The sequence below is a fragment of the Oryx dammah genome, unplaced genomic scaffold (genome assembly GCF_014754425.2).
Source record: "Oryx dammah isolate SB20612 unplaced genomic scaffold, SCBI_Odam_1.1 HiC_scaffold_14, whole genome shotgun sequence".
In the NCBI taxonomy this organism is placed as follows: Eukaryota; Metazoa; Chordata; class Mammalia; order Artiodactyla; family Bovidae; genus Oryx; species Oryx dammah.
This window is the reverse complement of record NW_024070198.1, coordinates 16,680,108-16,693,785: the sequence shown is the minus strand read 5'-3', so window position 1 is coordinate 16,693,785 and position 13,678 is coordinate 16,680,108. Positions and strand designations below refer to the sequence as shown.

Genomic DNA, 13,678 nt, shown 5'->3' with positions numbered 1-13,678 from the left:
ATTTTGTACTCTAAGGCCAAATTTTCCTGTTATTCCAGGTATCTCTTGAGTTCCTACTTTTGCATTCCAGTCCCCAATAATGAAAAGGACATCTTTTTTGGGTGTTAGTTCTAGAAGGTCTTATAGGTCTTCATAGAACCATTCAACTTCAGCTTCTTCAGCATTACTGGTTGGGGCATAGACTTGGGTTACTGTGATATTGAATGGTTTGCCTTGGAAACAAACAAGAGATCATTCTGTCATTTTTGAAACTGCATCCAAGTACTGTATTTCAGACTCTTTTGTTGACTATGAGGGCTACTCCATTTCTTCTAAGGGATTCTTGCCCACCGTTGTAGACATAATGGTCATCTGAGTTCAATTCACCCATTCCAGTCCATTTTAGTTCACCGATTCCTAAAATGTCCATGTTCACTCTAACCATCTCCTGTTTGACCACTTCCAATTTACCTTGATTCATGGACCTAACATTCTAGGTTCATATGCAATATTGTTCTTTACAGCATCAGACTTTACTACCATCACCAGTCACATCCACAACTGGGTGTTGTTTTTGCTTTGGCTCCATCTCGTCGTCATTTCTGGAATTATTTCTCCACTGTTCTCCAGTAGCATATTGGGCAACTACTGATCTGGGAAGTTCATCTTTCAGTGTCCTTTTTGTCTTTTCATACTGTTCATGGGGTTCTCAAGGAAAGAATACTGAAGTGGTTTGCCATTCCCTTCTCCAGTGGACCACGTTTTGTCAGAGCTCTCCAGCATGACCCATCCGTCTTGGGTGGCCCTACACAGGCATGGCTAATAGTTTCATTGAGTTAGATAAGGGTGTGGTCCATGTGATCAGTTTAGTTTTCTGTGTTTGTGGTTTTCATTCTGTCTGCCCTCTGATGGATAAGGATAAGAGGCTTATGGAAGCTTCCTGATGGGAGAGACTGTGGGGAAAACTGGGTCTTGTTCTGATGGCTGGGGCCATGCTCAGTAAATCTTTAATCCAGTTTTCTGTTGATGGGCAGGGCTGTGTTCTCTACTTGTTGTTTGACCTGAGGCCAAACTATAGTGGAGGTAATGAAGATAATGGTGACATCCTTCAAAAGGTCCCATGCACACACTGCTGCACTCAGTGCCCCCAGCCATGCAGCAGGCCCCCACTGACCCAGGCCTCTGCTGGAGACTCCTGGACACTCAGGGGCAGGTCTGGGTCAGTCTTTTGTGGGGTCACTGCTCCTTTCTCCTGGGTCCTGGTGTGCACAAGGTTTTGTTTGTGCCCTCAGAGAGTCTGTTTCCCCAGTCCTGTGTAAATTCTGGCAGCTCTGTGGTGGGGTTAATGGCTGCCTCCCTCCTAAGGGCTTATGCCATACCCAGGACTGCTGCACCCAGCGCCCCTGCCCCTGCAGCAGGCCACTGTTACTTGATATTCTGCAAAGTCCTCTACAGTGCAAGAGGCCCAACACTCCTCATAAAGCTCTGATCATTCAGTTCAGTTCAATTCAGTCACTCCGTTGGGTCTGACTCTTTGTGACCCCATGAACTGCAGCACGCCAGGCCTCCCTGTCCATCACCAACTCCCAGAGTTTACCCAAACTCATGTCCATTGAGTCAGTGATGCCATCTAACCATCTCATCCTCTGTCGTCCCCTTCTCCTCCTGCTCTCAATCTTTCCCAGCATCAGGGTCTTTTTAAATGAGTCAGCTCTTTGCATCAGGTGGCCAAAGTATTGGAGTTTCAGCTTCAGCATCATTCCTTCCAAAGAAATCCCAGGGCTGATCTCCTTCAGAATGGACTGGTTGGATCTCCTTGCAGTCCAAGGGACTCTCAAGAGTCTTCTCCAACACCACAATTCAAAAGCATCAATTCTTTGGCGCTCAGCTTTCTTTATAGTCCAACTCTCACATCCATACAAGACTACTGGAAAAACCATAGCCTTGACTAGACGGATCTTTGTTGACAAAGTAATGTCTCTGCTTTTTAATATGCTGTCTAACTTGGTCATAACTTTCCTTCTAAGGAGTAAGTCTTTTAATTTCATGGCTGCAGTCACCATCTGCAGTGATTTTGGAGTCCCCCAAAATAAAGTCAGCCACTGTTTCCACTGTTTCCCCATCTATTTGCCATGAAGTGATGGGACCAGATGCCAGGATCTTCGTTTTCTGAATGTTGAGCTTTAAGCCAACTTTTCCACTCTCCTCTTTCATCAAGAGGCTCTTTAGTTCTTCTTCATTTTCTGCCATAAGGGCGGTGTCATCTGCATATCTGAGGTTATTGATATTTCTCCTGGCAATCTTGATTCCAGCTTGTGCTTCTTCCAGCCCAGTGTTTCTCATGATGTACTCTGATCATTATCCAGGTGTAAATGTTTTAAGTTGAAAGCATATCAAGGTGGCCTGAGGTTAAGATGGTGTAATAGAAGGACAACGAGCTCACCTCCCCTTATGTACACATTGAAAATACATTGACTTGTGGAGCAATCTCATTGAAAACACCTGAAGAGTGTCAGAAAGTCTCGTATACAATCAAGGCTGTAAAGAAGGGTCCCTACTCAGTTAGGTAAGAAGTGAAGAGAATCAGGACCTGTCCCTCTAGGAGGGGACACAGAAGAGGAGGGGATTACATGGGCTCAGAGAGAGAGAGCTTCCCTGTGGAGGAAACAGATTGAACCACATATTGGGCAACCCAGTCCTTGGGTCTGACACCAGGAAGAGTCCCGTTAGCTGGTTTGAAAACCAGTGGACTAACAGGAGGGCTTTAAGAAACCTAGACTCTGCTTGAGAAAAGTGCGCCCATGCTGTTTACTACTGGAAATGGTGAAGGAGGCAGATTGAAACTATCCAGGACCCTGGTCAGTTTCTCATGACCACCTTAGCATGCCAAGCGCCCACTCTGGCACCTCTACCCCTAGTGCAGCTGCCCACTAGGGCGAAGGCTGCCGTACTAAGGCGAGTGGGCAGTTGTGGAAAACAGAGCTGGGACCTGGCACTGCATCTGAATGGGGCGGGGCTTACATTCTCAAATATAAAAAAGAAAAACTACTACTTTATTCTATTACTTGATTGGTTACTGCACTTTGAGTAAAATATGAACTCTTTACCATGACCTATGTGGCCTGGTCCTTGTCTGCCTCTCCAGCCTTATGGGCTGCTACTCCTTCTTCTCCATGTGAGTCTTTTTCTGGACTGGAGGGCTTTGCAATCATAGGTCTCCTCTGCCTGAAATGCTTTTGCTAAAAGTCTTTGCATGATTGGCTTCCTCTTAACTATGGAAGCCACAGATGCCTAATCCAATAGCCATCCTCCCTTCTTCCTCACCAAGAGAACACTGATTTTATTGGGAGAGGAATGGGTCTATTTAAAATACTTGATCTCCAGCCTCTTTTGTGGCCAGGAGTGATGCAATTCTGGCCAATGGGATGTAAGTAGAAGTTAATGGGCACAGTCTCCTAGAAAACTTTTTAAAAGAGCTAAACCAGCTGCCTCTTCTACCTCCTCCCTCCCTGTCTGCATTTTCTTAATGAAATGACTGTAAGGTTAGAGCCTCCATGGTTCCCAGGTCAGCAGACTCAGTATCACCTGAGAACTTGTTAGAAATGCAAATTCTCAGGCCCCACTCCAGATCTCAGGGAATCAGTAACTCTGAAGGTCAGGCCCAGAGAAGTGTGTTTCAACAAACTCTTCAGGTGATTCTTCTGCATGCTGAAGTTTGAGAGCCACCGAGGAAGAAGACAGAAGGTTCCTTAGAGATGGTGACAAAGATGGATGAAGGCTAATGTACTTCTGACATCACAGAGCTATTGCACTAGAATTGGGCTGCTTCCTTTGCACTTGATGGTGCTGTAATCCCTATTTGATTATGTTACTGTGATTAGGTTTCTGTTCCTTGCAACTGAATGCAATTCTAATTGATAAATCATCTTTTAAATCTCAGCTCAAAACATTATCTCTGTGGAGATGCCTTCTCCCACTACTCTGCTTATACCCTCCATCCCCATCAAAGTCCTTCTCCATTACACCAACATTTTTGTTTACTTTATAGCACTCATTATACCCTGGAATTATCTCACCTACTTACTGTTTATTTGCTTATGATCTGTTTTCCTTGTAGGAATGTCTTCACACTGTCCTCTAGCACATACTGAAGTGTCTGGTACATAATGGATGCTTTGTAATTATTTGTGGATGAGGTTGCAAAGAGTCAGACACAACTGAGTGACTGAACAACAAACAATTTTAAAATTATACATTACATCTAATATGTACTTTTAAAACAGTCAAATGAAAAAACATGGTTCATTACAATCATATAATTTTTAGGAAAAATTTTTAGTTGAGAAACACACCTATTTTAAAATGAATACAATACAGAATATAATGCACACTTGCCTATGAACATTTTCCACCTTACTCTTAAGTGGTCTATCAATTCTAAAACCACAAACAAAATGAACAAAATAGCTATGTAAACATTCAGCATGGCACAGAAATGAATCGCACAAGTTCAGCCTTTATTTGGCAAACTTGTCTTTCCATAGATACCATTTTGTGCTACCCCAATTGATGTGGGAAACTTGTTAATAACAAAACCCCCTACAGCATTTAAACACAAACATTCAAATAAAAACAATTCTGATCATTTTTCTGATGCATGCCAGAAGACATACATAACAAAGTTTTAACCTTGCAGAAAAAATATTCTCTTTACCTACATACCCTTTTTTCTAGTAATCTTGAGTTTGGTCTGAGACTAACATCCTGCAAATAAATGAGGTCTTCTCTGGCCTCTGCAGGTATATTGGGAGAGGGGATTTAGGCTGAGGGTTCCCTGCGGATGAATTTGGGGTTTTTGCTCTCTGCTTCTCTGAGAGTAATTCAAGGAGCCACAGTGGGAGAAGTGAATCTTCTTTTTCTTACTTTAACCTCATATAAACTTGCTCTCATAAACCTTTGGAAATCTATCCTTTGATTAAAAAAACAAGTTGTTATGTAACATTTAAATAAACTATTTGAACACTTTTCTCAATGAAGTACAGAACAATCAAATACAATAAAGTACAGTGTTTTCTACTTAGATCCCTATCCACTCTTTCTCGAGGCCCTGGATGGGTCTCTTTGGGGCACCATTGTAAAAGAAAAGCAGCAGAAAGTGCCAGAGGCAGAATGGGGAGCTGCTCATTAAGATAAAGAGGACTCTGAGATTCGGGTAAGACCTTTATCTCCCTTTCTCACAGAATTAGGAAAGAATTTAGGTAGTGTTTCCTCAGAGTCCCTTCTAAATACCTGGAGGTGAAATGACTTTAGGTCAGTAGTATATAAAGAGAAAACTTTTAAGAAGCCCCCGGAAGCTGTCCTTAACCCAACATGGCATATTTCCTTCTTATTCTTAAGCAGGGAAATAATCTTTTACTTCATGGGTTTCTATTTGAATAACTCCTGCCTGGAATTCCATCAGAACCATCATCAAAGTTATCAGCCTCACTTTAATAATGACAGCATTCTGTAAGGCAGGGTTCTCATTCTTAACTGGTTGAGAGAATTGCCTGGGAAGCTTGTTTTAAATAATGTAGGTTCTGGAGCTGTACTCTCAGAGATCCTGATTCAGTAGGTCCTGGATAGGATGTGGGAACTTGCATTTTCAATAGGGCTTTCCAAGTGATTTTGATGGAGGTGGTGGGGCCCCCCAGTTAGAGCAACACTGGCTTTAGAGAGAGGCCAGAATTGCTTCTTTCCCAGAATAAACCTACTGTAGACAGTGACCCCAGGCGCCAGACTTTCCGAAGGGTCCTCCTTGATGCGGTCTCTGATGAGGAGGTCATTTATACTTGTCCCCAGAAACTCAGGCAGTGAGTGTTGTCCCCTACTCTATAAGTGAGCCAAAAATTGGGCTCACGCTTGTCTGGACTTGAGGATAAACAGAAAAATCCCAAGCACTAGAAAAGTCTGTCTCCTGGTTGGGGGCCCATGTACCATCTTCTCCTTCTGTCTTTTTCCTTTTCACTGATGTCGAGCTAATGAAGCCAAATAGACCCACACAGATAATATGTTGTTTGGGTAGGGGTGAATGTAAACAGCTAGAGCAAATTCTGTCTGTGGAAATTCAGAAGAATGAATTCCAGTTTGATACACAGCATCAATAACTGACTGTACATCAGTGTATGGCATCTGGATAGGAAATCCCGTGACCTGGACCAAAGACAATAATACGTAAACCCACATTACAATCATATAGGTGGTTGGGAATTACTGTATGAAAAGAGATTACAGAAGCCTCAAAGAAATGGAAGTCATAAAATAATAATAATAGTTATCATTTTGTGGGTGTTTACCAAGTTCTAGGGACTTCCTGGTTGGCTCAGCGGTAAAGACTTTGCCTGTGATGCAGAAGACACAGGAGACACCACAGGTTCTATCCCTGGGCTGGGAAAATCCCTTGGAGGAGGGCACGGCAACCCACTCCAGTGTTCTTGCCTGGGAGAATCCCGTGCAGAGAAGCCGGGCAGGCTCCAGTTCATAGGGTCACACAGAGTCAGACACAACTGAAGTGACTGAGCATGTACTATGTTCTAGGCACAGTGCTAAATACTTCACATATATAATTAACCCTCAAACAACCCTTTGAGGCAGGTTTTGCTATAACCCCACTTTACAGAGAGAGCAGCGAGCCAGGTCTGTCTAACGCCAGAGGCTACACATTTCACAGTCCACATACTTGCACTTTTTCTCCAACGGCAAACTGCCAAGAAGGAAAATTCTTGGTCATATAAATGATTTAAAAGAGCATTTTGGAAGAATTTATTTCACATTGATTTACTTTATATTTATTGATATCTATGACAGGATTGGGCTTCCCTTGTGGCTCAGCTAGTAAAGAATTCTCCTGCAATGGGGGAGACCTGGGTTCAGTTCCTGGGTTGGGAAGATCCCCTGGAGAAGGAAACAGCTACCCAGTCCAGTATTCTGGCCTGGAGAATTCCATGGACAGTATCGTCCATGGGGTGGCAAAGTGTTGGACATGACTGACGGACTTTCACTTTCATTTCCTCCGATGACAGGATTAAAGGATATGGGACATGGGTCTCATGTAAAATTATCTATTAAAGAATTTACAAAGGACAATCATAAGCTGCTTTCAAGCCTCAGATTGCTTACTTTTCTGATCTTTAAATCTCTTCACATGCTCTTCCCTTGTGACTGCATAGTACACTATCCTTCCTTAGTTTACTTAATAAATTACACTGCAATTACATGTTTTCTGATCTAACAAGCCCACTGTCTCTGTGAATGCTCAAGATGTTATCTGTCTCATTTACTGTCATAACCCCAAGTGAATGGCACAATGATTGCCACATGGAATACAAATAATAGTTAACATTTAGTAAGTGTTGGGTGCTATGGTTAAGCAACTCACTTAATCCTCACCACAACCACAAAATAGCTAACTAGTTTTATCCTTGTTTATCTTGTGCAATGGGGTAAGAACGTATAGAAAAGTTGGGTAATTTGGTCAAAGTTAGTGAATGGTTGAGCCAGGATTTGAACCCAAGCCACAAGATTCAGGCTAGATTTATGAATCTGTGTTACTAAACAGCAGATAATTTTACAAAGGAACTCTAAGTTTAAAACCTTGGCTTATACTTAATAATACTTTGCTTATCTATTTACCCCCTAATTCAATTAAAAAGAAAGCAAAACAAAACAACTACCTCCCTTTTCATGAATAGTGCCTGCAGACCCCTCCCTGGCAGCCTAAGTATCAACTTTCAACAGATAGTTTCCTTTCCTCTTCCCAAGGCTTTCTCTAGGAGACATTTTCTGATCTACAGGATGGAAGGGGGAAGGAATATCACTCTTGGGAGGCTGGGGCTTCCAAAACCTACTGCAACAATTCATAGGCAAGAGGAGGTGAGAGGATTCTCAGAACTCAGGGGAAGAAAAGAAGTACTTTAAAATACACCAAATGCCTGCCATGTTTGATTATGGACTTGAGTTTGATAGGCCTTTTTACCATCCAGGATGATGTCAAATGTGCTGGTGAATAAAAGAGAGGAGGTTAAAACAGAAGTCCAGGCTATGATGTATAAATTTAAGAATAATTTGCTTATGGAAGGTAATTAAAGCTTGCCTGAAGTCCTCTTGCCCAGAACCAACGACAGGGAATCCATCCTATTACTACCATCTAGAGATCATTTCTTAGTTTCTTAGTTGCAAGTCATTTCCTTTTGGGCATCTCTTTCCAAAGTTTGTGGTTTGTGTATCATAAAACTGATTCCAAGAAAATGTCATGCAATCTGGTCACAGTACTAGTTATTCACGACGTTTGAAAAGTCTCAGTCTAAACATAAGTGGATTTGAAGTGAAAGTCACTCAGTTGTGTCCGACTCTTTGGGACCCCATGGGCTATACATTCCATGGAATTCTCCAGTCCAGAATACTAGAGTGGATAGCCTTTCCTACCAGATCCAGGGGATCTTCCCAACCCAAGGATCGAACCCAGGCCTCCCTCATTGCAGCTGAGCTACAAGGGAAGCCCAATGAAATTAAGATAAAAGATATCTCAGGGGTTTTTAAGATTACTATCATCTGGCAATTAACATCATAGATAAAACAAATGTCATTAATGCATTAAATCATATACAAACCCAATAAAATTGTAGTAGCCTTTCAAATTCACTCTCTTCTTCAGATGAAACAAAGCTTCCAGTACCAAGTTCTAACTTAGGAAGAATCTGTCGTAAAATGAAAGTACACTGTCTATTCCAACGTGTTGGCTGTTTAGGCCGCCATTCCATTATTTTACACTTCAGAGTTCTTTCAATCCTAAGGTAAGAATGGAAACATCATTTTATGATAAATTATGACTCATTTAATAAATGTGAAAAAAAGTTTTGTTACATTTACTCAAGTATGAGAATAATACTTTGGGGTAATTCCCTGAGGATTTCTTGCATTAGTAAGAATGCAAAGGTCATTTTATGATAAAATGCAACTCATTTAATAAATGTGAAAAAAAAGTTTTGTCGCATTTACTTAAGTATGAGAATGCTACTTTGTGGGGATTTCCCTGGTGGTCCAGTGATTAAGAATCTACCTCGCAATGCAAGGGATGCAGGTTCAATCCCTGGTCAAGGAACTAAGACCCCCCCGCCACTGAGTAAAATGCCCAAGCGCTCTGGAGCCCGTGTGCTACAGCTAGAGAGGCCATGAGCTGTACCAAAGATCCTGCATGACCCAACTCATGGTGCAACTAGGACCCCACACAGCCAAATAAATAAAATAAATTTTAAAAATATATAGTCATTCACAATTTTCGAAAATGATACATTTTTGATGTAGGAGAAAACCAGACCTCTGTGGTAAGGGTATCTGCCATCAACCATATTAATCTGGTTTGGGAGAGATCAGGCTCTTGCTTGGCTTGAGGAAGCAAGATGCTTCCTGGGGTAGCCAGCAATTAGTTCTCAAAGGCACTTTTTTCTTCCAGTTCCCTGTGTGTAGACAGCTGCCTACTAGGTGTGATTTGCTACCGTCTGATTACTGGGTTGGCATTCTTGTTCTCCAAGAGCCTCCTCTGACATAAGATGTCTTGTTTTCAAGAAATGCTCTATAAAAATCCAGGTATCTTGTCTGGGGTAATGTTAGCAGGAATGGGGTTATTAGATCAGTTAATCCAGCAAGTGGAATTGGGACGAAATGAGACACTGGACTGATCAGTATGATGATCAGTTTCTCCTGATCTGATCATTTCCCCCAAATATATGCTCTATGCTGGCAGGGAGTTTCACCTACCTACCCCACCTCTGAAACAGTGCCTGCTGAGGAACTGTTCCAGGGAGGGAGAAAGTGAAGCCCAGTTGAGCTGGTTGGTGGGAAGCCTTTCCTCTGCAGAGGATTATTGTGTGCTGGGCCTCTCCTTTTGGCTGAGTCTAATAAAGTATTGAGTTTGCAGACAGTCTCAGTCATGGCTACACACCAGAATCACCTGTAGGACTCTATCAAAATACTTCACTATCCTCCAGATAGTGACTCAACAGGTCTGATCCTGGACTCTGGCACCTATATTTAGTTCCAGAAGCAATTCTGATGAAAACTAAAAATTGGAGACAATTTTCCTAGTGCATTTCTTCCTTTTTTTTTTTTTTGGTTAAGAGCTGGGGAAGAAGAAGGGGAGTAAGAGGTGGGGGTCAAGTGCTAGTGAGAAAAGGGAGTGGCAAAATGCTTTTTGTCCTTTTCAGTTTTGATTAGTTGGTGGCAGCTTACATGCCAGCCTGCTATGTCAGCATGAGTCACTGGAGGTAGTCAGATCCAGAAGCTTCTGACAGATCTGGAGTAGGAGCAAGGTCTGCTGCAAAGGCTGTGACACTTTGGGCTTGACTGAGCAACTCCTCAGGGTGTGTGTGTGTGTGTGTGTTTGTGTGTGTGTGGAGTATGTATATGAGGGTGGCTACCAGGACAGTACTGATATTTCTACTACCCAGCTCGGATTTTTTACCACATCCTGTTGTTCTTTTAGGAAGTGTTAGCTATTGATTATTACTATAAGGTTTAACAGGTGTGTGTTGAGAACTTCCCAATGGCAGCCCACAGTCTTGTCCAGATGCAACTGTATTTAACTTGGCATGTTTTTTCAAGGAGTATTGTGGATAGCAGAGGGGCTGATTTTTTTATGCAAGGGCCAAGAGGCAGACGACTCAATGGAACTATTAAATCTCCATTGCATGCTTCTGTTGCTGAGTCTAATAGGTATTTTGAGAGACTGGGTTACAGGATTGAAGGGTGGCTGAATGGGAGATTAGGGAGAAAACATGATAATCATAGCATATAAATAGAGAATCATACCTGTTCTTTAGATCTTCTACCATGCTCTTATTAGTATCAGAATAAATTATTTCTTCAGGCTGAAATACAGAAAACTGAAAGTGAGAAAAGATTCTGGGGAGGCCATCTTGATATCAGTCACCCCTTGGAGTGCTGATCATAATGGGGAGGGGCAACCTAAACCTGTCTCATGTGGCAGAAACACTCAATAATAGGGGAGCAAAACTAACACAGATCACAGGGTTTCCTTTGATTTTAATACTACTTCACCAGGGCAGGGAACAGGAAATGGATTTACGAAAGATATTTCTCATGAGACAGATCTGCTGTTTGTTTATTCAAATAAGAACTTGGCATACTTATTCATTCCATCAGACAATCTTTGGAAGCTATACTGGTCTCATCCGCTTATTAACTGTGACCTTGGAGAAATTACTTAACCGCTTTGAGTCTTGGTTACCACATCTTTTAAAGAGGGACAATAAGAGCATTGGGGTCATGCGAAGATTTTAAAATAAAGTCCTACATGTAAAGCCTGGCACATATTGCTCAACTAAGGCCAGATATTACTCTTCTAACATGGTTTTTCATCCTCCTCCTCTGTTTCTTTCAGCAGGCAGGAGCCAGGCCTCCATGTTCCCCGGTGTGCATGCGCACACATGCAAGCATACACACAGCGTCCATTTCAGTCTCTGCTGTCTTCAAGTCTTTGCTTCAGGCACCCCAGCAACAGCAGAGAGCAAGGCTCTACTGTGTTTCCCCATGTTGCTCCGCTGAGCTGGATTTTCTGGGACAAGGAGCGGACTTCTCCAACCCCCTCCCTCCTACCCAACGCCCTGCAGGGCTCACACAGACAAGAATGGAGGGATGGGTCTGGGTTTAGAGTCTTTATGTTGAATATTTATGAGCTGAGAAGTAGAGGCTCTGTAGAGACAGGGACAGAGGCTTCCCCCTCATGAGTGTAAGGGAGGAAACATTTGCTAGGACTCTAGGTCTCAGAAAATGTCAGGGGTGATTTGAGGAGGCTTAGGCTATCATGTCCTGATCTAAGTCAGTGGCTCCCAACATGTGATGCCCCTGCAGCAAAATGTTGCTGAGTCAGCAGCCTCAGACATACTGACTGAGAAACTATGAGGGTACAGCCTAGCACACTGCTTTTTAACAAGCCCTCCAGAGGGTTATGATACCTGCCACGGCTGGAGAACCACTAGACACAGTGAATTTGCCCAGAGTAGAACATGGCAGAAGATGAAATACTGGAGAAAGTAAAGCTTAAAACCCAGCATCATCTTGCAGAGGTCACCAACTATTGCAGACAGGGCAGGCAAACCAAATCCCGACTGCTGTCCTCAATTACCGTCTGCTCCTCCAAAATACTGCCCTGTGCCCCTAACCTGGCAACTCCTGTGGATTAGTTAGACCACCTTCAGGCCTGAAAAAGAGGCCTGGGTTATGCTGACCCAATACGTTTATGGAGTGCTAGTTTATTTCCCATTTGGGCAAAGGCCCCTTTCAGGGAATTCATAACCTTTGAAACTTGAAGAAGACTTCCCTGTAACTCCATTTCTCTCTCACACACACACTCAAATTTATGTTCTCAATTGTGATTAACAGGAAAAAAACAGCATTCACTACAAATGGTGGTTTATTCTGGTATGTGTGTGTGACAAGGCAGAAGATCAGGGGCCACTGACCCATAGGGAAGAAATCAGTAAAGATGAAAGTCAAATCCAACTATGAGTTTTCTGTTTAATTACTCAACTTGACAAAAGGTTTAGTTTCCACTCTCAGTCAGAGTGGCTTTTAAAAATACAATTTTGATAACAGCAGCCCTTTCTTTGGTGATGCTGAATAAAGAATAAATGCCCAAATCCTGACCCAGACCTCAGCTCATCTCCACTCAGCCTCTGGTAGCAGCCAAGCTGGCCTTTCAGCTCTGTGACAGACACTTGGCCCTGCAGGTCTTCATCTGCCTGCAATGCAGTAGACCTGAGTTCAATCCTTGGGTCAGGAAGATCCCCTGGAGAAGGTCATGGCAACCCACTCCAGGATCCTTGCCTGGAGAATCCCATGGACAGAAGAGCCTGGCAGACTACAGTCCATAGGGTTGCAAAGAGTCGGGCATGATAAGCGACTAACACACAAACAGCAGGTCTTCAAGCCTGCTGTTTCCGCTTTGTGCTGGGACTACCCTCTTCACTAATCTTCATCTAGACCAGCTCCTGCTGCTCACCCCTCTCCACTGTGCTGCTGGTCATCACTTTTTTCCCCCAGGAAGCCCCTGAAGTTCTCCTTCCCCTCATGTTTCCTGCTGGGTGCTCCCCAAAGCACATTCATTTCTTCTTAGTGGTACTTATCTTTCTCTACTCCAAGTGCTTGTTTCCTTCTGTTTCCTCCTCTAGATCACAAGCTCCAAGAACACAGTTGCTGTTCAGTTGCTCAGTTGTGTCCAACTCTTTGCACCCCTGTGGACTGCAGCATGCCAGGCTTTCCTGTCCTTCACCATCTCCCGGAGTTTGCTCGAACTCATGTCCACTGAGTCGATGATGCCATCCAACCATCTCATCCTCTGTCGCCCCCTTCTCCTCTAGCCCTCAATCTTTCCCAACATCAAACTCTTTTTCCTTGTGGTACCTATACCTAACACAGTGCTGCCCACTGCAGCACTCAATAAATGTTACCTGAATTAATAAGAGAATGATTAAAAGAAACAAAATTATCATCTCTGAATATACTGTTCTCTCCCTAGGAGGCTGCAACCAAATGCTTTGGTCACAACTTTGGGATAGGCAAGCAAGGCATTGTGTGGATGCTGTAAATGTGGCTTGCTCAAGAGAGATAAGCACATTTCCCCTTACTTAAAATGACTTTACAG

The 13,678-nt window shown here is 43.0% G+C and overlaps 1 protein-coding gene across 1 annotated transcript in view; it reads right to left on the bottom strand.

The window, feature by feature from the left end:
* Positions 1 to 4,295: 4,295 nt before the first annotated feature.
* CC2D2B (coiled-coil and C2 domain containing 2B) overlaps positions 4,296 to 13,678 on the bottom strand; it is a 94,542-nt gene continuing 85,159 nt past the window's right edge. The window contains 3 exon segments of the mRNA XM_040254625.1: positions 4,296 to 6,171; positions 8,628 to 8,805; positions 10,825 to 10,883. Coding sequence (XP_040110559.1) covers positions 5,983 to 6,171; positions 8,628 to 8,805; positions 10,825 to 10,883 — 426 coding nt within the window. The 3' untranslated portion in view covers positions 4,296 to 5,982.